General features: G+C 38.3%; 1 protein-coding gene across 1 annotated transcript in view; it reads right to left on the bottom strand.

Moving 5' to 3' along the window:
- ptprga (protein tyrosine phosphatase receptor type Ga) overlaps positions 1-25,051 on the bottom strand; it is a 249,405-nt gene that overhangs the window by 68,597 nt on the left and 155,757 nt on the right. The window contains exon 4 of the mRNA XM_084395536.1: positions 24,139-24,287. Within this exon, the coding sequence (XP_084251662.1) occupies positions 24,139-24,287 (149 nt within the window). The remainder of the gene's footprint in view (positions 1-24,138; positions 24,288-25,051) is intronic.

Below are 25,051 nucleotides of genomic sequence, written 5' to 3'. Positions count from 1 at the left end.
AACTCTACTATGACATTCGCCGGGCGGGCACTAAAGAGTTATTTTGGTGAGATTTGCGGGTTTGTTTTTCTGATTGGTGGAGATTTCCTTGCAGAATCATGGGTGATGTAGTTCCTCAAAAGGAATTCCAGTTTTAATCAAATTATTTAACAAGTGTGTTGAATTAATGCGGAATGATAGCTTTAACAAAAACAATTACCACTGATTAACCTCGGAGTCGTAACTCACAGTAGGTGTAGATTTGTCTTTGAAGTTATTGTTAAAAATCAATTCCCCTATGGACAAAATGAATGGGACTTGCACAACCTGACTTTATGATCTAACAATCACAATCAACCCTTAGCAACTGCATAGCAACGTCCTGCAACCAAGAACAACTTGCTAGCTTTCAGGATTATGTGTTGTTCACTGTATTTTGGTTTGACTCTGTTCTGTTTCCCTGCCATGTGATTCCTGACCTGGGCTGAATTCAAAATCACCCCTATACCCTCATTCACTATTCCCTACATTACTGCACTAATATAGTCCACTTGAAGAAGTGAATGAAAACGAGTGAGTGAATTCGGACTCTGAGTGCCCTGGAAGATCTGTCGCTTTTGCATAGTTTGTGACGTTTAATAATCATTTGACTCTTGGCAAACTGCCAGCTCCAGTAGTAAGATGAAAAGATTTATCTTGAACTCTGGAAACTAGCATGTATGAAGCTTTATTAATTAAACAATTTACTAATCAAGTAAAAAGGAATTTATACCTGTATGATATTACGCTGTAGCCACATTGTACCAGCGGTTTGGACAATGGATGGATGATTCAACTGCGGGCGCCATCTTCTGGCGAGATGCGGGAATTCATTCGGTGTGACCGTCACAGTGCATTATGGGTATTCTCTACCCGTTGAGCGTACATCGGTTGTACACTCGTTATAGCAGTGCAATGTGGGATTGAATGAGCGCGCTCATCTTTGAAGGTATAGGGGGCGATTTCCGACTCAGCCAGAGTTTCCCTGTGTTTGGCCTGTTAGTCTGATTAAGTTCACCTGTTGATTATTGAGTTCTCATTTACATCTCTGTATTTATGTCCTGAGATTCCCTTGTTCATTTATCCGTTCTACGTTGTGTATTCTGGTTGTTTTGCTCCTTAATGTTTTCAGTGCTGTTAAATAAACACTATACTGCTGCAAAAATATCCCTGTCACAGACTGACTGTGACCCAGGACTTTTATTTTGAAGGGATTGAGCATGGGTATGTGCACACGACAAACTGTTTCCACCATTACACATACACACAAACTAAATGCCGGCAAAATATACCATCCTTTTGTAGTTGTATGTTTCTAGCCCTGATTTTTGTGTTGTAACATCGTATCAGTTGTCTCAAGTTGTTAGTTTATGTGATTAAATGTTTAATGTTCAGTGACACATTTCAAATATCAAATATCATTACACAGAAAAGAACACCAAAAACACTAAGGGTACAATAAGGGTTTATTTCATTTCATTCAGTTACCTTCATGCATTTTAAACAGCTTCACATACCTTCTGGTGCACCCCTCACTTGCCAAACCAGTACACGAGGAAAGTATAGCCATATTTAAACTAGCATGTGCTCATGGAAGATTACTCCATCTGGTTCTGACTTCATGGGGGAGGGAGGGAACCTAGTATGTAAGTTTTATTCTTATAAGCTTGTATCTTTATTGTTTTGAGCCCTTTAAATTGTACTATATATATATATATATATATATATATTATGTATGATTTAGAGTTGAAATGTCATGACTGTTTGTTTATGTCTTGTCACCTCTTTGTAATTTATAGGTTTCTCCCTAAAATGGTATTTTCCAAAAATAGGAGGAGCTAAGGTCTATAAAAGAGGCAGCCATTTTAGGGGAGAAGGTTGGTGTGGAGAGGTTGAATCTTGTTTGTATTTGTGGGCCTGTACATTGGCATAGCCAACTTACATTTGTGTATTGTAAACAATTTAGATTTTTTTTCTTTGGTATTATAATTTTTTGATAATCTGTTTTTTTCTATTACTTCCCTATTGCCATTGGATATTGATATTTTTGCACCTTTTGGAATTAAAGCCACTCTGACACTAGCATTGTGGCCGATTTTTGTATAACACCATGGTTCCTAATGCTGCAAAAGCAAGTTCAATTTCTGTTGTTGCTTTTAAGTATTAAAGTTTTGTGGTTTTTAGTTGAGGTCTGTTAGCTATGAAACCATATTTATGCTCATCGGCAAAATTCCCTTTAATCAGATATACACACTTACATTTACAGATTTTCTCTTATGGTAAAACAGACCAAAAATGATTGACTCATCTTGTCCTACACTCTTTTATCCAATCAAATGCTCTTGAATGTGAATACCAGCTACGCACATGATTTTCTGCTTGTTAGTTGGTTGTATGTAGTTGGTTATACAAATCAAAAAGTTATAGTTCATAGCTGTGCCATTAAGAATGAGATCTTCAATATATCCCACCCTGACTTCCTGTTTCAATTGGGAAAAAAAAGTGCTTGTATGCAAACAACTCACAAACCTGGAGCAAAGAGCAATAATATCGACATTTCTGTGTAAACATAAACATACATAGGCTTTTACCTCTGACAGCTCAAGGAAGCCAAAGCAAATATGTAAAGGGCATAAGCAGCACTCTGCTAGCTAGCTCTCTCTCTCTCTCTGTGTGTGTGTGTGTGAGGAAGAGAGGGAGAGTGTCTACTCTGAGATCATTAACACACAGGTCACTCACAGGTATCCATGTCTTGGTATGTACTTAGTGTAAGTGTGTGTCTGTGTGTGTTTGAGCGGATCTCAGCAGAGTTTCATTAGCACACAGGTCACACAGACTCAACCTGTGAAATCCTCTGCTCTGGTTACACATATCACTTACATTCACTCGTTGTTAGCCAAATGTGCAAACACACATAAAACAGAAGGAGTATGAACATGCTAATGTACAGCAAAGATATACAATTTGATCAAAATAGCCAGTGTCAAGCGTCAAGAAAATCAAGCAGCTGAGAGGAATTCAAAGCACATCTCATTTGAGCAGACACTCCAAGCCTCAGTAGCCTGATAGCACACGTCTTTCATCAAAATGACTATTCAGTGTTAGTGATGGGATGCCTTATTCATTTCTGCTCTTTTGAACGGTTTGCTTTAATGAACCGGATCAAAAAACCTGATTGTTTATCAGTATTTCTTTGCATCACATCTTGCTGTTTATGTTTCATGTGAAATGAATGGTATTTTCATGAATAGTGTACAAAATACAGCCTGCTGATTTTCTTTTCACCCTCAGACAATTCATGTTCTGAGGTTTGTTGTTTTTGTAACCCTGTTAATTGTAATATTTGTTTAAATAGTTTAAAACATTAAATAAACCTCAAAAAAAGAAAAGAAAAAAGTTGTCATTCAGAAGGTACTAGTTACCAACTTGAGACCAAATGTTGGTTTGAACTGTATTTATTGATAAACTTATATTTCCTATAAATAATCGAAAAAATATTTGTTTGATAATTTTTCTTACAATAACTTGAAAACAGGATTGAATATTTGAGCTTGAGAATACAAAAAATTGGTGTAAAAATCATAAAAATGGAATGACGATTACAATTTTTGGATACAGTTGAGAAGTTCAAGACCACTAATGTTCGCAAATTGGTGGGTTAGCTGTGTGAACCATTTAAACCAATTCATGTGTTTTCATCTCAACTGACAATGTAAGAGTGTTTACTGTTTAATCATTTGCAATTATCCCCAAACATTTCCTGTCAAATATTAAAATGACATTAAGCAAATGTTTTTTCTCTAGGTGTATGAGTTTTGAACATATGTGAATAGTGACGCTTTGCTGATTATGCACTCTTTAACAGATGTTTCAGATACTTCTCTGTGTTAGAATGTCTCTAACATGGAAGAATCTCCAAAAGCTACCACTAAAAATAGCTACAACTGGAAAAAATGAGGTCTGTGAAGCACAATATTACGTGCACGGGTGGATGTAGCCTAGTCGCTTAGGCCTTGGGCTGCTAATACAAAAGATACAGGTTCAATCCAAGGTAAGAGGTGGAATTGGACAGCTACTGTAATCACAATCCAGCTTTATAATGATTGTGCCCTTTAGCAAGACACTTAACCAGAGGCTGCTCCAGGGGGACCATCCCTGAAATTAGTTACTGTAAGTCACTTTGAATGATCCATAGCTGCTAATGGCGACTTTCACAGAATTCTCACAGAGATGCTGTTACTGAGGTGGCTTTGAAGAACGATATGATTGGGAATTCACTGACTAAGATCCAAATTGGTTCCCCTGCTCTACAGAGAGACGGACCTTGATCTACAATCAGCTTTCTTCCTCTACCTTGTCATCCTGTTCGCTTTGTTCTACAGAGCAGACCTGCCCATAGATCAGTGCTTCGATTTTGAGTCACATAACAGGTCCTGAAGTCATGGGTAGGAAAACTCACTCAACCTTCTGGAGAGATTGCTGAGCCATTATTTGAATGATTTCCTGGCACGAAACTTCCAATAACAACAAAGCTAACTGTGGTTGGTCGTATTTACATGTAAGTCAAATGGCATTTTCCTGATTGAGTGGGCAGTTCTTGAACAGAAAAAGGTAAAAAATCAACTCGTTGATCGGTAAAAGTATAGCTACATGAGAATATGACTTTATAAACAAGAAAAATGGCTGCAAGGTGAATCAAACCTCTGAGAAGTTGTCCTTGTAACAACTCTCCACAGCATCAACATTCACAAAGCCAAAAGAGCCTGAGGTAAACAAATGGACTCATCTAGGATCTTCTCCTGAGGAGAGACTGTAATTCTCCTCACACCAAATGGAGGACGAAGGAGGAAAACAGGCATCAGCACCTCGGGGGAGGCCCAACTTGGCTTCTTATGTTCCTTTGTTTCTGAAAAACATGCAAGGTAACCCTGCTGAGAACCGAGCCGTCAACGGACAGCACCTAAACAAGCCTATTTGCCGTCGGAGGGGCTTTGAATGCGGAAGCCCTGCTGTTCTTCGATGCGGGACTTTCTTCAAATCTCCCAAAATGACTACGACTACCCCTTTCTCCAAACCACATGAGGTCTTTATGTCCTTTCTGCTCACATTCCTGCTAGGGTCAAGGTCAGTGTCTAGGACTACGCCTCCCTTCGGCTGATGGCTTCTCAAAGGGCTCCCTGTTGCTACAAGTCCTGCAGAAAACCATCGACGGCTCTTCAGAACTTCAAAGCTTGAGGAGGAAATGTCCTTTGACCTGCTAATTATAAACCAATCAGGAGCGTCTCGCTTTGGCTTACAGAGAAGCGGACGTCGGAGATTGGCAGGGTTTCTCTCTCTTTGTCTTCCTGGGCAAACATACTGACCTGCCTCTCAATTCAAACAGGAGCCAATTAGCCATGGCCGCTGAATTAATTTAGCTTTTGTTTTTATAAAAGACTAAATCTGTGTCCCCAGTGTTTGTTTGCAGCTCAGTCATCCATCAAGGTCAATCAGGGGGTTGAATTAGAAATAATAAATGAATGGCAGAAATAATAAATAACCTAGAGAATTACCTGTCATTAGGAGCTCTAAACATTCCCTGAATTGGACATTGTGTTTGCACAAAGGCGACTGGCTCAAGTTTTCAAAATCAAGGAGCAAATGAAATATTGACAAACTGGCACTTCCTCTTTGGGACTGGGCCACATTACCATGCAGGTGGCAGACCGTGTCTACATCCAACGCGTTCTAGATGAGTGTACAATTTGTCTCACGGACCCTTGCACTATCAACTCCCGCACTGTCTCGGATGTTAATTATGTCAAGATTGAGACAGTTTAAAATAACAAAGAACATCCGAAAGGTGTAACCTCAATTCGCTAAAGTTTGTTTTGTTACACGTGTGGAGAAACGAGAGCTGGTCTTGCACAAGATCAACCAGAAGTGTGACCTCAGAGGATAATAATGCTCACCTGAAATAACTGGGGCAGCCAATCAGACGCCTCGGCCAATTTGCCACAGGCTGCAACGGAATCAAGGTCATTCGGAATCAACAGTTCTCTAGTTTGTTTTGTTAGATGTTCAGAGAAATGAGAGCATACCTATCTTTATCTTTCTCATCACATATTTAATAGTAGAAAGTATTACATTAAGAATGCAACAAGAACTCAAGTCTAATGCATACGTAACTAATCATATTAGCTGGTAGATGACAAGTTAATGGATTATCATAATAAATATTCCATATGCTCTTGCGGTGGCATGGTTATATACACGCACATACACACACGGACCTCCCCTAGCTGATCCATTCCTCTTAGTGTTGAATTTGAGTGACGGGACACATATATTGATTCCGGCACTTTATCCCTTTAAAACAACGGCCGTCACCGTGAGAAAGCAAAGGAGATAAATGAGAGCTGCGGTCCGCAGGGAGCTGAGCCTAAAGATTTCCCATCAGTCCCTGCTCTCGCTGACCGAATGCCCGCTCCACAGCTCTAACTTTATTCCTTCTTTACACTATCTGTTTACTCTTACTGAGAACTTTTACAGAAAAGAGATCAAAATAGTGCCTGAAACTCTTTTAACAAATAGTTAGGGAAAGGGGTTGATTTAACCATAAGAAAACGTTTGTCAAACTATTCATTTTCTACAAAATTTAGGACGAATAGTCTTTTGAGCATGATTTGTGTAATTATTTTAGCAATAAACATTAGATTAAAAATTATTAAATAAAACATAACATTAAATATAATAAAATATATAAACAGAGAGAAAAAAGAAAGAAAGAAAGAAACGGGTAGCCGTAATTTAAATTCTCTTTTAAATGTACAATGTTTACATGTATTTGAAACAAACTATTTTTCATGCAAGGTTAATTTTATGCTGTTAGATGTGGCCTTCTTGGCTCTACAATATTTTCCATACCATGATACCAGGATTTTGTCTGATCCTCATTTTTAGCATCGTTTAAGGTTTGTAGCTGCACACTCTTTGAACCAAAACTGTTAAGAAAAAAAACAAAACTATCTTTTCTGAATCAGAAACAATCTTACCCCCCACAGCGTGCAGACATTCTGAAACGGTCTTGTGGAGTTTATTGTCAAATTCAGGATGGGAGAGGGCAGGGTGCAAGCAGACAGCCTCTAATACCTGTAATATAAATGGTAATAGTGCCAAGCTTCCTCTGAATCCCAAAGAGCCAACCTGGGAGTTTTACCTCAGACGAGGCCTGTTATTCCTCTCTGGGCTTTGTCTCTAAAGAATGCACTCTGCACACCACACTTTGCCAAATTGAATTTATCCCGTATTGACATCACTCCAGGTCCCACGGTTGAAGGTGCGCACACACGCACATCAGACTGACATTCACAAGGACAGACAAGAGGGAAAACCCTATTGCTTTATAAAGCAGGACCCAATATGCAGTATGTGTGAAATGAGAATAAACCAAACCATAAGAGTGTGTGTGGATATTAGTATGTATAGATCAGTGTATAAATATTTGTATTAAACAGCACAATGCTAATTGGCAAAACTATAGTATGCAACAAACATCACACAAAAAAATACAGGGCATAAAGATGTGATGAATGCTAAAATTAACATTAATATTTACATTCACAATACTTTATCAGCATCAGACATCATATACTGCCTTTGTGTTTCCAACTTAAGAGTTAAATCATGGTTATGATGTTACAATGGTTACAATGTGGTGAAAAAATAAATATATATGCCAGAATGGGTAGCATAAAAAAATAATAATAAAAAAAACTAAAACAGGGCCACAAGTAACAGGGTTGCAAATTTAGCCTAAATTAAGCTGTCATTCAGCAGAGGCTAGCTTTCTCAAATATTATTTAGCAAAAATTGCCATTTTTTTTAAATAAAATAGTTTTGTAATCCTGTTACCAAAAAACTAAAACAAAAAACAGGGCCATAAATCGCTAAACCTATAATCCCATACGTTAGAGAAAACAACATTTGTTTGATTGTTTTTGATGCTTTATCTATGTATTTTACCATTCTGTTGCAAAGCTTGACTGGAAAAGTAGTTTTGCCATGCAGTCATGTAGTAGACTCACAAACTGGCTATTTGAGCAGTCATTTCTTGTTCGCTATTCTTCATCAAAAGCGCAAGTCTCTCATACTGTAATTAACCAAACCATCTGAAAGACCACTACACAGGGGTCAGAGAGTGATCTTCTAGTGTATAGATTATATAGTATGAGTTCACAGATACATGACTGCCTGTGAAGTGCTTTGACCTTGTAATGAACTGTTCTTCAATTCTCCGTACAGCACCAGAGCGTTTTCAACCATGCATCAAGGCCACACGGTGTCGCAGAGAGAGAGAGAGAGAGAGAGAGAGAGAAATGGATACAAATTTTCATCCTTCTTCCCGGAAAATGAAAGAGTAACAGAGACGCCCTGAGATCTGTAAAAGTGTCATGTGCCTTTTATTTCCCATTTCACGGGTATTACATCTTTTCATAAAATACAGGAAACACTGTTTTTGAGCAAAGAAAGGCAGGAGGGGACGGGATCTATGCCAAGATTATCAAAAAATGGTATCTAGCAAAGCAAAGAACTGGGACAACATCTATTTGCCCTCCAGGTTTCACATGGCTTTTAAAGAATGGATGCGTTTTTCAGTGTCAGAGGAGCAGAGAGGAAAATATAACATTATGTCAGGAATTGGATGTGGCCCTTTTCTTGGAAGGGCAATAAAAATACAAAGATTGAAAAAATGGGATGGCATGGATCTATTATCTAAACAGATTTTATAGGATGCTGTTCAGCGACAGAGATGGAAAGAGCATAGCATAATGCATTACTGCGGAAAATAACTAATTTATGGCATGAATCCAGCTTTGTGGAGTTGGAACGCTGGAAAAATGTAACATATACAGTACTCAATGTCAGAAAATATATATGGTTTGTGTTGAGGTTTCAGTGCTAATTTGTTTTTAAGTCATTACTTTGGGCCTTGTGTGAACGAACGACATCGGGAATTTATGACATGCCATTAAAGTGCATTAACATTGTTGAAGTGGAAAATCGTTTTCCACTTGAATATTGCTTACAATGTTTAAGCTCCATGGTTTTTCCCTGCTGTGAAATGGATTCCTCTTTTCATATATAACCGTGCACTGCTTAGCGCGTGTGTGTGTGTGTGTGTGTGTGTGTGTTATCTCACCCTGGCTAAACAAGGAAAAGCCTTGCAGGCTCAAGCGAAACTAGAGCCCTTACATTTGTATATTGTTATTTATATGATTTATATCCCACACACAATCCCATACTCCAACAGTTTACAATTTTGTGTCCCTAAATATGCGTCTTCTCTCATCGGGCCTCTGACGTCAAATGTGGCCCTGAACCTAGAACATATGAAGAGCCTGTTTGAAGACACAATTAACATGGTCCCTGAAGAACACCAGAGAGACGGGAAATAACGATACGGCCTGACCCCATTTCTTGTTGGTTACATTTGATCAGTTTATTTGCATTTGTCAAAAATAGCATATGACGGTTTGACCCAGTGTTTTCAACAAAAACAAAACAAATACACAAAAATAAAAGTTGTGCATTTGTTGTCATCATTTTCTCACTCATGTTGTTCCAAACCAGTAAGACTTTCGTTCATCTTCGTTCATCTTTGGAAATCTGAGACAGAAATGATTTCTCAGATTTCATTAAAAATAATGTTCATTTGAGTTCCGAATATGAACAAAAGTCTACGGGTCTGAAGCGACATCAGGGTGAGTAATTAAAGACAGAATTTTCATTTTTGGGTGAACTATCCCTTTAATTAACACTAATTACAACAAAATTACTTTGTTAATGAACATCTTTAACTACAATTTAGCATATACACATGGGGTCAGTGAGCGAGTCAGATGATTCTGACAGATTCAGTCAATTACAATGTAATTTCTGTAAGTCTTTTTGACCAATTCACTAAAATAACCTGCTCGTAAGAGTCATTTGTTCATGTTTTGGACTACATTGAACACACTGTTTATTTTTGCGTGCAGCCAGCAAAAACAATGCGTTTTCTATTATTTCTAAAATTCCAGCCACCATCTGCACATTCAGTGTGCGATCCCATCAAATAATCATCAATAACAGCGAACTCAAGTTATAACTATGATTATTAGTGCTGTAGCATTACCTTACTTTTGCAAATACACGATCGGGCGATCAGCCCAGCAGAATGCATGTTACACAAACGTGGCGACCTCGTGATTCGCCCTAGAGGCTGAGGCCAACACAAAGCATGCGTGTTGTAAAATATTTACGGATTAATACAAAATCTGAGATGACACGTTGCCTGTTGGGATGCGTTGTTCCATTATATTTGTGTTTCCCCAGTGCAGCAGCTGGTATTTAGACATTAGGAGGTGTCAGCACCATAACCATGATTTTTCACGGCACAGCCCCGCCACAGAAGACACCCAGATGCTGCTTTCAAAAGGTTAGCAGGCCACTGTTATGAGAATGTCTGTTATCTCAGCTAAAATGTCTTGTTGTAATTTAGTTTGTTAGACTTTTTACTTTCGGACTATTCATTAAAACCCAAGTTCCCGTGTCTGCATATTCTGTGTCGGCACTGATAACGCTTTAGACAGTTAGCAGTAAGTTTTAGGTTATTGCAGGCCTGCAAACCCCACAAAGAGAGGGGGGACAGGTACGATAGCTGCTTTGTCAGGTCAATTTTCAATAAAAAATAGGAAATGAAAAGAAACGCTGACAGTGAAAGCGCTGTAACAGTACTTGAGAAAACCTACGCTCATTCCCATTGTTTGTGTGGTTCTTTCCCATTGCACGCGCTGTGGTCGCGTTTTCTCTTTTCGGCTATCTTTGCATCAGGTAATATTTTGGAATGCGCTTTCTATTGCACCGACTGCAAGGGCTGATGGGAAATAAAATTCAATTCATCAATGCCACATCTTATCTCTGATACCCACAGCGGTGTGTGTTGGCTTCTGTGCCCCCCATCACATGTGTTAATTTACTTTGTGCTTCTCTTATCGGCGCAGGCGGACAAAGGCCTCAGTGAGAGCCTTTTCTTGCTCTGGTAGCAGCCGTTCTGCGCGTTTATCATCGAGCCGGCTGGACAGAGGGTTCGCCAGTGATTAAATGGAATGCTGACCACCTAAGCGCCATATCCCACAATCCAACAGCTTACCTGACCTCCCTCCCCTCTGGAGTTTTAAATTCGGGCTGCATCGACGATAAGAGAAACACAGACAACAACCCCAAATTTCATCACCGCTCTCAACGCCCCTGGCTACAACGCAGACTCCATCACTCCAGGAAACCTTCAGAAATAACAGTCACGTATTTCAGACGTGTCCAGACTGAGTTATTCTCTGCACCGGTTTGGAGGAAAAATCTACAGGATGCATTTCAGAAAATGAAGATTCTGACATAATTTACTCACCCGAATTTTATTCCGAAACCATTCTTTGACAGAACACAAAATAAGATTGCAGAATGTTTAAGCTACTCTTTTCTATTCAATGAAAATGAATGGTGACCAGGGACAGTCAGGCCTCAAAAACGACACCATAAAAGTACTCCAAATGATATATAAAAAAACTACTTCAAAATGGTCCAACAATGTGTGCGTTACATTTTACCTTCTGAAGCCAAGAAATGAAAAGTCATTATTCACTGAATCTTCTTATCTCAAATCTCTTTCCTGCTTGCATTTATTAACATGACATCAATTATCTGTTTGGTAACTGATCACAACCGCCATATTTAAATATGCTTGACATTAACACAGGCCAAATGCGTGTGTATTTCAGCAGTGGCGTGGAACGCAGTCACTCCCACTAGCCACTTTGGCAGGTTGAATTTTATATATAATATATAAATTGCAGTCTTTTATAAAGGCATCTGAAATAAAAAAAACGAAGTGCAATGTAGCGTTGTCAAAAATATAGATTTTTCGATATCGATACTGAAATATCTGAAAGGCTTCCAATACTCATTTTCCGCAGAACAGATAGGCAGTTTGCTGCTTATTGCGCTTAAATACACACAATATAACGTCAAACTGCCGGACTTGGCAAGTATTCATGTAAACACAGTCTGTTATGTTTTAAGTGAATGTAAAAAGATGAGAAAGAAAATGCATGTGTAACAGTATAATGGATCAGTGTGTCAGGTCTTAAAGTGACAGCAAAATGCTGCCAAAATATGAGACAATATAAAACATATCTATATGGCCACTTTTCCCCATGGTATCAATGTCAAAATTGTGGCCAGTGAAAATGCTGAGTGGCTAGTAACTTTGAAAAACCACTAGCCACAGTGGCTGCTGAGCAAAAAAGTTAATGTCAAGCTCTGGTTATTACAGATATCTGCAGTGGTCAGGAGGAGTTTCAGTTCAATTCAATTTTGGTCCGTACAACAAATCTATCGTACAGTATGACTTTAGAAGACTTGAAATATAGCTTACAAGTTGTATGGACCACTGCTTTTTTTCTGGAGCTTGGCATCATTGATTTTCATTGGATGGAAAAGTGCAGCAACATCTGCTTTTGAGTGAGACACGAGTGATTCAATAATTTACAGTATTATCTTTAAGCAGAGCTGAGAGCATTAGACTCTTATTGGTCAAATAATCACAAATATTAAACAAACATGCAGTGGGTAGGGAGTGTGTACAGCTTTGTGAATGATGGGCGTTTCAATTCTATCAAAACACATTTAGATCACTGTGACCGTTTGACACGACGTCTTATCACTCTCCAATCTCCTTGAGCCAGTTTGAATATTATTCTGCCATTATTTATTTGGGTAATTTAAATGTTATAATAGCATTTGTTCAGAACAGTGACGGCGACCTCTGTGTGACTGTCATCTCGGATTTCGACACACTGAAAAAGACACGGGTTAAAGATTAATAGACGAAATGCGTGAGGAGTCGATTTTTGTGGCGCCTGACTTATTCATGAGGAAATAAAGGGCCTTTAGCCACGCTAAAGCGTGAGTAAGTGTGTGTGATCTCAGACAGCAATATAAGTGTTATCAGGATAAATGCTGCATGGAGGCTGATGCCCGCCTGATTGAAGATCCTACGCTTTTCTGAATGTGACTGGCATACTAAACACAGATTTACAGTTAAAACAGCCGGCCTGAACGCAGCAGGGCTGCACTTAATCATGCCATTCAGCGGTCTTATTAGAGAACAATTACTAAATGGCAGGCCTTGTAAATCATAAATCATTCATCAAGATGACTCTGAGAAAATGAGTGCAGCATTTTGCAGCGAAACGCCAATGGCTTCCCTCATGTGTATTCATGGGAGTGTAGGTAGACATTGTGCAAAGCTGTTGCTGCCTTCATCTGTCATGAAGAAAAAAACCAAGACCTGAGCCACCAGAACAGGAAGGACTCTTGGGAAACATGTGAGCGTGAATCCTTAAGAAGTACAACATCTGGATCCTGGTTTTGCAGGTGGAGTTATAAATGTGAAGTTGGAATATAGCTACAACTGGCAACTATTAGGGTTATTTTAGCTGTTTGGCCTGCATTACTTAATATGGGCCACATCTAAGTCATTCACGGTCTCATATTTGCCAACTATCTGACTAATTACACTGTTTGGATAAAAAAGAATTGTATCTAGATAAGGGGTTTTCAATCAATTTGAACACCAAAGAAGATCCAAAGCAAGGATGCTCTTCAATGATTGATTATAATTGATTCTTGTGATGACAACCATGAATTTTTCCTTTAGAAATCATTCTAATATACTGATTTGATTCTTAGTTATTATCAAATATTATTAACGGTTCTTCTTATTGTCAATTTAATATTTATTAATATTTTGGTGGAAACCTTGACATCATTTTTTTTTTCCAGGATTCTTTGATGAATAGACTTAATTGACCAGCATTCATTTGAAATTTGTAACATTATAAATGTATTTACTGTCATATATATATATAAAAACATACCTACCCCAAATATTTGAATGGTAGTGTATCATGGTTTCCATAAAATGTTAAGCAGCAAAAACTGTTTTCAAAATTTATAAAAATAAGAAATATTTTCAGAAAAGCATATTAGATTGATTTCTGAAGGATCCTGTGACACTGAAGACTGGAGTAATGATGCTGAAAATATTCAAATAGAAAAGTTATTTAAAATTGTAATAATATTTCACAGTATTACTGTTTTTATATACTATACCTACTAACACAAGTTAACTTTTGACAGCCTCAACATACATTTTGCAAAATCATTCTTTAAAATACATTTTTATGCTAGAAATGGAAACAACGTGACCATTACAAAGAGATTTTGACTCTTTTCCATTTCATTCTTAAAAAAAAAAAAAAAAAAAAAAAAAAAAAAAGTTAATAGAATAGCACTACCTCCAGGCAGATGAGTGTATTTTCAACTTACAAACATCACACAATCAAGTGTTCCTTGATCTCACTTCCCGTCCCAAGTTGTTGACTTGTCTCATGTCGTCAGGGATTGGTGGGGGCATATTATGAACCTTGTCAGCTTGTATCGTGAATAACAATCAGGTGATGTAACGTTCACCCAGTAGTCACAACCGATTTAGGGAAGTGGGCGCTAGCCCTAGTTGAATTAGCGTTTCCGACTTGAGCCATCGTTCAGTTGACTGCTGATGCAACCGGCTGGCAGATGTTTCTGCTTGGTCTAAAAGTCTTAAAGCAGACGGATGTCATTTTGATTACCTAAGTGGTGGGTGAGATTTGGGATCATTCCACCAAGTTTGGCACCTCTGACTTTAATATTTTCTGACATCCAGACACTTTCAGGGAAGAAAAATCATAGTAATAAGAAAATCTGAACAAAAACCCTTCAGTACTGGACCCCTTAAAAATATGTTTTCTGGTTGATGTGCTGGTGCTGGGGTTTATTAACATGACTATGTGCACCTCCAATAGGAGGCGCTAGACTATAACTCCCCAAAGACAAACTCAACCCTGCATTCTTTTGCTCCATTGCCTTCGGTGTCTGTAGAGGAGTAATTTGACAGACATCTGTCACAGCTCATCTCTTACACACCCTGTCAACTCTCCCTCACTCACTTCCTCTCTTTCCCTCTCTGGCCTCCTCAGGCTGTTTAGCATGTGTGAGTGAGCAAACTGCTTCAGGAGGAATAGAAAGACATGAAGGGTGAATTTCTGTCTTTATCAAAGTCTACTTCAGCGCTGGCTAACCTTGTTCCTGTAGGTCCCCCAGAAGAACACATTTGAGATGTCTCCTTTATCTGACACAACCATTTTAGCGTATTAAAGGGATAGTTCACCCAAAAATGAAAATTCTGTCATCATTTACTCACCCTCAAGTTGTTCCAAACCTGTATGAGTTTCTTTGTTCTGCTGAACACAAAGGAAGATATTTGGAAGAATGTTTGTGACCAAACAGATCTCGGTCCCCATTGACTACCATAGTATATTTTTTTCCTACTATGGTAGTCAATGGGGACCGAGATCTGTTGATTACAAACATTCTTCCAAATATCTTCATTTGTGTTCAGCAGAACAAAGAAACTCACACAGGTTTGGAACAACTTGAGGGTGACTAAATGATGACAGAATTTTCATTTTTGGGTGAACTATCCCTTTAATGAACAGATGAGAACCAGGTGTGTTGGATTAGAAGTCATCCAATTAGGTATGTAAAAAAACTTTTTTCGGTTGGTTGTCTGAATGACTAGTCAACTTGTGAATCTTTGATATCCCAGAGGTGCTTTACAAAAAATTGAAGAAGCCACTGTATATAGCCTAATAACATTCATAAATTACTTGCGCTTCAGAGCGTGCAGATGAAATGCAATAAACGCGCTCATGCTACCTTGCTATCCTGCTGTTTGGGAACGCAGTCATGTAAGACAGTTCTGGAAGCTAATTATACCAAACCACTTTGACGACAGACTTTCCTCAGGTATTTCAGAACAACCAAAACAGCATTTCAGATCCTGTGAAACGAGATCGGTTCGCTGGTTAGTCCAGCTATGCCGTCCCATCGCGCAGAATGTTTCCATCGTAGTTTATATGCATGTTTTCTTATCGGATAAAACATTTATCTCACTCAATTGAATGCGTACGTTTTTATTTTTAGAATTTATGCTCATCTTGGCGTTTCCATCCAGCGATATCCCAAAATGCGCATAAAAATAGGTGGATGGAAACAAAGCTATTGATCCATTAGTAAACTGGTGAATGTCTAGTTGACAATAACATATCAAAACCAAGTGAAGTCAACTCAAGAAATGGTCTCAAGAACAACTACTTTCGTTCGCTTGCATTAAATACATGTCATCAGAGGCACAGAAGTGATCTGAGAGGGGAATAGTATAAACTATATCAGCTTAGCTCATGAATATTGATTAGGTGACAACATTCACCTAATTAATGTATTTTCTGAAAGGCTGTTAGATGGGCATTTTATAAGACATTTTATGATTAACTCTAACTGCTGGTACATTGATAAAACTGGTTGGCAGACTCTGCATTTTACTTGACCGGCTACACTGTTTTTTTTTTCTCCAAGCTAAACAAAAGTCTTTAAATGATTATTTTCCAAAAAGTTGTGTACTTCTAATCAGATAGGCTAGATGAATGTGGACCCGAGTAAAGACCAATGTGTTCCTTTGCTAAATCCCTCAAGATTGTTTTTTCAGCTCAACAAAACACTCTGGAGGAAGGCCTTTTGTCGACGCCATGAAGCCCCTGGATTACCATACATCTGGAGGGTCCGCTTGACGGACGAGTGAAGGATGGAGAGCGCTCTCCCCAGTGATAATGACAGTGATCTGGCAGCTCTCAGATTGAAGTCAAGGGCCACTGGGTGCTCTGTCAAAAGAAGCAGTGCTGTCGGTCAGGCTCTGAACAGCCCTACACAGGGGGCAGCATTTAATTACCTCAGGTCTCCAGTCGACTCTCCAGCTAAAACAAAAGTAATTGCCACACTTGAAAAAACAAAAACATGAAAAACGTCTTTGGTTAACAGGGCCGAGGCGACCAACGCAGAATGCTTCGTGGAGGAGTAATCTGTATGCAAAGAGGGAGCGCTTGGCAGTGTGCGGATCCTTGGAAATCTCAGTGTGATGATCTAAGCGGAGCTGTAATATTACTTTGTGCAGATACGAGACGAACAAAAACAAATCAACATATAAACAAGTTCCACATTTGTCTGGCTCACACTGACTGATCCAAACAATCAATAACAAACAAAAGCAGCTTTTAGCATCTTCTGTGAAATCGAACGTCTCGAAAACTCCTGTCCTATAGGGGTACATATACCATATTAGAAAGTACCAAATAAATATTAGGACATATTTATTAGCTTTGAATAGATTAAAATAACTATTTGTGATAAAAAAAAAAAAAAACTAAAAAAAAAACTTATAAAACATGAATTTAAAGGAAATAAAATGTGTGTTGTGTAATATGAGTTTTATAATTTTATACAACTGCTAGTCCTCGAATCTGATCATGACTTCTGAAGTTTAGCAACTCTTTCTGCAGGGCACTGAATCATTTTCAACTTTTTTTTTTTTCAAAAACAGATTTGTTCAGGAATCAGGTTCACATTTTATTAATTAATTCTCTTGTTCTAGTTGTTATGGGTCTGGTTGTAGCAACAAGGAAACAGGATCTATATGCAGCAGTCTTTATTTATCATAAATTCAAACTTACAGAAACACTAAGAAATCTCTAACACAGGACAAACAGGCCAACATCAACGATGACAGACAACTAGACAGCACAAGACTCGAGACTTAAATACACAGGTAACAGGGAGGAACTAATTAAACTGATTAACAAGATAATTAAAGACACACAGCTGAACCAAATGAACTAATGAAGACGGTGACCATGGGAACAAAGGAGTGGCGGGAAACTGAACAAATACAAACAGACACGTATCACTAGTTCAATCGTGGCCATGGTGTGCTAATTTGTTCCCTCGTTTGAATTGTTAAATCATGGCCACAACTGAACTAAAATGAGGGAATTAAATGTGGCCATGTTATCTTGATTTTCCCCCAGCAAGTCATATGACTCATTCATGAATGAAAGTGTGTGAGTCATTTAAGTCATTAATCTAAATCATTCAATCACACATGACATGCAGAAGAAAAAAATAGATATTGTGAATTAAGAATTTGTTCCCATGTCTTATGAATCTGTGGCCATGTTTTATTAGTTACACTGTTTTAATTAAAAAGTGTCTATGGCCCCGTTTACACATACATGGCTATTTTGAAAAACGGAGGCATTTCCCTTCGTTTGTGCCCTTCGTTTACACGCAAACGGAGAATTCGCCTCTGAAAACGATTCTTTCTAAAAACTCCGGCCAGAGTGGAGATTTTGGAAACCTTTGTTTGCACGTTTGCATGTAAACTGAGAAAAACTGAGTTTTAGGCAGCAACGTCACAGAATGGCCCTCATTTATCAAAAGTGCGTACACCAAATTTCCAGCGTACACCCCAAACCACGGTGACTTTGAGATTTATCAATATGGACGTTGGCGTACGGCACGCTCAAATCCTACGCCAGCTCAGGAGGTGGTGTACGCACGTTTTGAGTGCGGGAATGCGCAGAAAAACAATTCCTAACACCACAAAACGCACTGACAAACTAAAAGATATTATATATTATGACCCACTGTAAAAAAACAACAACATAGTAATTATAAACTTCAGTGTTTATTTTTGTGCAACATGGACTTCAATGTTTAATTTGTGTGACTTTACCAAAGCATTTGATTTGTAGGCATATGTATTCCTTAAGTTGCGAGCCTGTGCGCTTTACCTGACGTTTCAAGCCTTGTTTATACTTTCGCCTGGCTCCGCAGACTGCGCGCGCACCTCCCCAAACGGACGAGGCGTTTATACTCGACGCGCTCGCCGTTGTACTATTCTTTGAAACGATGGTTAGGCCAGGGTTAGGCCCGGCAGGTGCGCACGGACTGGGTTTAGTAATGAAAGGCTTTCAATGACCAAAAAAATTATTCAGACTGACAAAATAATAAAAATGACATTCTTCTTCTTTTAAATAATAATAATAATAATAATAATAATACAAATAATAATAATAACGACATTCTTCTTCTAAATAACAATAAGCGTCATTAATAAAAATCTAGAAATCAATTTTGTTTCTTTCCACTTCCCTGGTTTCGCTTTCTCTTTCTCAAAGAAGTTTCTCTTCTTTGCCGTCTTCCGTGTGTCCATGGCGTAAAATGAGGGCATGGGGGGAGCGGAGACTTGAATATATAGGGGCGTGTTATTCTAATGACGCTCGTTTTCAGCCGCGCCATTTATCAAGCGCAGGTATTGCGTACACCTGGATTTCAAAGGTACGCACAGCTTCATAAATCAGGCGGTGAGAAGAGTGTAAGCATAATCTTACATTTACATTTACATTTACATTTATTCATTTAGCTGACGCTTTTATCCAAAGCGACTTACAATTGCTATATATGTCAGAGGTCGCACGCCTCTGGAGCAACTAGGGGTTAAGTGTCTTGCTCAGGGACACATTGATGTCTCACAGTGGATTCGAACCCGGGTCTCTCACACCAAAGGCATGTGTCTTATCCATTGCGCCACACCACCCCATGTTGCGCTTACGCCAACATATACGCCCGTTTCTACGCAAGGATGATAAATGAGGGCCAATGTGACTATTTTCGGGATTCTGATTGGCTAACGTGGGCTTGAGCTTCTCGTTACACTGCCACCTACAAGTTTGGCATGCTCTTGACAGCATATACACGGGTTCGTGTGCACGATGTTATTTTTGAAAACGAACAGGGGTGAAATGTCCGTTTATGAAAATAGCCATCCACGTGTAAACGTAGCCTATGTTGTACTACTTTGTTTCCTTGATTTAATTTAAATTACAGCCACAATTTAACTCATGGGAACAAATTAATCTTTGGCTTGATCTGTTCGAAAGGAAGGAAACACAACTGCTTCATTTGGAAACATGCAACAGTCATTCTGGTTTCATTTAGTTAGAAACTATTTCCATATTAGTTTGAAGTGACTTTAATCGTTCTAATGACATGCAAAATCCTATCCAGCATATTATGAGTTAACATTTGTGGTTTGAAAAAATCTGCCTCAAAGAGAATCAAAAAACAATAGCAACCAAAATAACTACAACCATAAAAAAGCCCTCCATCCTAGTCTTTCAATAATTCTTCAGTGGTTCTAATTAGTGTAATTAATTCAGTTTAATGAGCCCTCTTCTCTCAGTCTACACCCTCTAAATCATGTCATGACCACTTTATAAGGAAACCAAATGTGCACTTGCGTTTGATGCATGTTTTTGTAAATGGCTTTAATCCACAGGTGAATATGGCAAGCCGTTTTAACATTAAATCCTTAAAACCTACTAGTCTCTATTTTCATGCTATTAGTACTTGTCTTTTAGATACTAGTATCTATTCCATTAAGTACTAGTACTTATTCATTAGATTAGTAGCTAATTAATACGTACTAGTATCTAATTAATAGGTACTAGTATCTATTGAATAAGTACTAGTATTTATTGAATAAGTACTAGTAGCTAATGAATAAGTACTAGTATCTATTTAATAGGTACTAGTATCTAAAAAATAAGTACTAGTACCTAATGAATAACTACTAGTATCTAATATATATGTACTAGTCACAATTAGAATACACACTAGTCAGAACTGAATAGTTGACATCTGAATGACAGATGCCCATAGAAGTCAATGGCATTTTTTTTTATTTGTAACAAAATAATAGTTACTAGTCACTATTGAAATAAGTACTAGTATCTAATAAGTACTAGTAACTAATGAATTAAAGTACTAGTAGCCTATATAATAAATACGTACTAGTACCAATTTAATAGGCACTAGAATCTAATGAATAACTACTAGTATCTTTTAGAAAGGTACTAGTATCTAAAGAATAGGCACTAGTACCTAAAGAATAAGCACTAGTAGCTAATGAATAAGTACTAGTACTTAATGGAATAGATACTATCTAAAAGATAAGTACTAGTAGCATGAAAATAAAGACTAGTAGGTTTTAAGGATTAAATGTTAAAACGGCTTGCCATAGGTGATGCTGTTTGCTATGAGATCTGGGTCTGAGAGCTTTCATGAAGAGAGCACAGGCCAAAACACGTGACGTCACGCCAGGAAAACCACAGAGCTCCACTGCTGATTGCCTTAATTAGCTTTCTGACTCGAATTTGTTTCGTTAATGAGCGTGTTGCTTGTAAGATAGCGTTTTGGCTGATGAAGACTAATTCATAATAGGCCACACTTCACTTCAACTCTGTCTTGTTATTCGGTTTTGTTGTTAACCTTACCTCTAGTGTTTCTCTTCTTGTCATCTATGTTTCTGCTGCTTCTGTGAAGTTCCAAACTCCTCTTTCTCACGTCTGTCTCTTTGTCTTTTCTTTATTCAGCTAGGGTTGTGTAACAGAGTGAAAAGAGCAGCCTCATCTACATTCTCTGAGCTTCAGGCTCAACTCACATCGACTACAAGACACTAAATGTGACAGACCAAACAAGTCAAACACACTACAGACAGACATCACAGGAACCTAAACACAGATCGCTCTAGTGAGACTGCCCAAAAGTCGCTCTAAATACAGTGTCAGCTCTATTTGGCTCTGAAGCTACACGATTATCTGATCACTTTTATTTCTTGAAGGAAACACTTGCAAAGACTATGTGTTTGCAAATGCAAATGTATAAAATGAATAGTTGAAAATGTGTATATATTGTCATATAAACAACCAGTCACTACACTGATTTGAGTCAAGTTGTATGTGTTTCATTCGCTAAAAAGAACTGCCTCATAAAGGGTCATTCCGTCAGAAATTGGTTGAGGCACATCTTGCGTGCAGTCGTGTCCGCACAGCTTTGAAAGTGTTGTGACTCTTCTGTTTCTTCTGTCTTTCTTGTGCATGCGGTGTTGTACGTGCACCGTCAGCGCAGTGCTGTATTCACTGAAAAGGGAGTGGCGTTTTGATTCACCAAAAAAGGGAATGGTTCATACTAGTCAGTTGTTTGGGAATTGGTAGGATTAGAATGGTAACGCTGTATGGTTTTGAGTCACTAAAATGATTTGGCTCATTGGGTATTAGTTGGACTATACTGGTTGTGCTGTATAGATTTGATTCACTAATAAGAATTGGCTCATAAGGGCCATTCCATCAAGAATCTGTTAGACTACGCTGTTTGTGCTGTTTTGATTCATTAAAAAGAATTGGCTCACAAGAGTCATTTGTTCAGGAATTGCCAGTATTACAGCGGTCAGACTGCTTTTCATTTACTAAAAATAACTGACTCATAAGAGTAATTTGTTCTGGAATTAGATAGACTAGGTTTTGATTCAGTAAAAAGAATCATTAACTCTATACGCTATTTATTTTTTAAATGTATCTGGTTCCGAATAAACGTATTTTCCCGAACCCTTATGCAGTAAAATCACTGTAGCGCATTGGCCTCTCACAGCTGCAGTAAATCTCTTTACTGTTAATAAACATCACTTAGCATTTTAGAGTCTTCTCAAAATAAGTCACATGACATGATCGTTAAAAACATTTCATTAAATTCAGAGTTTTAGACTTATTATCTTCAGATTTGAAATATAACATGGTCAGCCATGTGGCTTTAGCTGCGCTGCATTTCTAGATTCAAAAATTCAAAAAATAAATATTTAAAAAAAAATACATTTCTAATAATTTTACACAACTTTGAAGCTGAAACTTTCAATATGACAATAATTAATTCTGCCTTTATAATAAACTGCCAAGTGTCTGCTTTTAAATGAGACCATACTTATGCTTTTAGTGCAAAGAGTTCATGAACTGTATCTGTTTTAGTTTGGGTATGCCATTTCTGGGTTAATACAATCTATTTAAATTCTTTCTATATTTTTTTTAAATGTCTTTATTTTTTTATTTTTTTATTATAAGCAAACAATATCTACATAGCTGGTAGAATGCAGTAGGAGACCTTAAGTGCCAATGTGATTTGTACTGTGATGACATCATCACACCAAGCCACATCAAACTGCCAATACGAGGGACGCTAATGCAGGCCAACGAACACATTTTACTCTCTAAATTAGGTTGGGCGGGAGAGCAATAAAATTACGACCACCAAATCAAACAATATTAATTGCACTTAAGGTTGAAAGACATGCAAAACTCTGATAACTTGCATATTTGAGGCTGGGTGATAAAATCGGTCTCAAGTGTGCATGAGAAGTGCCAGGCAGCCACAGTGATAAATCAGAATTGCAAAGAGAGACACAAGCAGCCAGTGATCAGACCCAAGAGAGAGAGCTCGTCTCCATAATGCCCTGTTCAATCAATACAGGAACGCCCTTTACACGCTTCTATAACAGACGGCCAACCATTCCTCCTTTCCACCCGACCATGATTCCTCCTGCTTTTCCTCGAAGTGAAGACTACCAAAGTCCAGATAAAGTTCATTTTATACTTACAAGAGCTGTGGGTCAATGACTTATTAATGGAAACCTTTTGTCTGCCAATAAGTTTCGGCCAATATGAAGAAACAGAAAAAGAGAAAAGGACCTCAGCAGACCCTTAATAGTACGTCATGTCAAGATCAATACAGAAATTCTCTTAAAATATCAGATCATTTGACCTTTATTATGGTAAGTCAAGCTTAGTTCATATTGTGATGTCATGTGGTGTGACTCCCCCCAAAAAGTTACCTTTATTTATTTATTGGAATGACAATGTACAGGACGATATAATTGCACTTTTTACGTGTTGGTCACACCACATGACATTTTAGCACCATTAACTTAAATTCCTTTTTAATCTAGACTTTTCTTCTTTTTTTAATCATAGACACTCTTATACACCAAAACATCAAAGGCAAAATACCCTAAAGCATCACGACTCTTGGGCCATTTGAAATTTATAGCATTCTTCAAACGTTGCTTGAATGTTCTTGAGACAAAGTCCCAAGTAAGAGTGTAATTTAAAAAAAAGTTGGCGTGTCCGGCAAAATAAAGCAAGTAGGCTAGAGTTGTGAGTTGGTGGAGCTGGTTTGTTTAGATATGGAACAGACGTTGGAGAGAGATTAGCTGAGGCTCACCTCCACAGGGAATCTCCTGCCATTGATGCTGTGCTCCGAGCCGTCAGAACCATTGCTCTGGCCCCAGTGGAACTCCACCTTCTCCGCTTTGAAGCGACCCGGTAGACCGGCTCCTCTCACAAAATAATCGTCCTTCAGGAAGATCGCCACTGTGAGGTGGAGAAAAACAGGGAGAAAAAGAGAAATAAAGACCACTTTCTTGGCATGTACATTAAACAAATGCATTCCAAGCATTGACTGGCTTTCAGTATTTATGATTATTCCTTTACCTTCCTTAGGGACATGTGCTGAATATTATACACAATTCCTTTCTGCTGTTGCCCTCAGGCTAGGTCTCAAATGAAGGAGTAATTTGGCCGAGAGCAGACATTTTCCCCTCACATCATTTCAAATTGCTTTTTTTGATTCCTTTTGTTATTTCGTAAAACAAGAGCCTTAAAAAAAAGTGGGGAACCGATAGCGGAAGCTCTTCCGTCAAAGAGCATTTAGATTCACAAATTGGTCTTTCGCACCAGGACCGGACTTTCATTAATGGGTGCAACCTTAAATAGCACAGCCTTTGTTGGACAGATTTCTTTTTCTGATTGAATTTCAGAGTGATTTTTACTTGCCGCTTGCCACAAGAGATTTGTGTCCTATTTTAAAGAACGGCTCCTCTGAAACCTCACTTGTAATCTTAGCGAAACAGGCTAGTGTCCAACCACTGAGATATTGAAGCAATCAACTGGTGGCAGTCTGAATCTGTCACCACAGCAACGACGAGTGACGACTCGGAGAAGCCAGGGGCAAAAGTAAGACGCATGACACGCTCTAGCACAAACACACGCTCTCAAGCCTGGGAAAAAACAACGCCGCTCTCTGTCCTTCTCTCGACTCCTCTTTAAGTTGTTTGGTCTTTTGTTGATTTTTTGAC

This window comes from Rutilus rutilus (assembly GCF_951802725.1).
Source record: "Rutilus rutilus genome assembly, chromosome: 22".
In the NCBI taxonomy this organism is placed as follows: domain Eukaryota; kingdom Metazoa; phylum Chordata; class Actinopteri; order Cypriniformes; family Leuciscidae; genus Rutilus; species Rutilus rutilus.
Note: the sequence above shows the minus strand (reverse complement) of the source record. Positions and strands in the feature narration are given on the sequence as shown.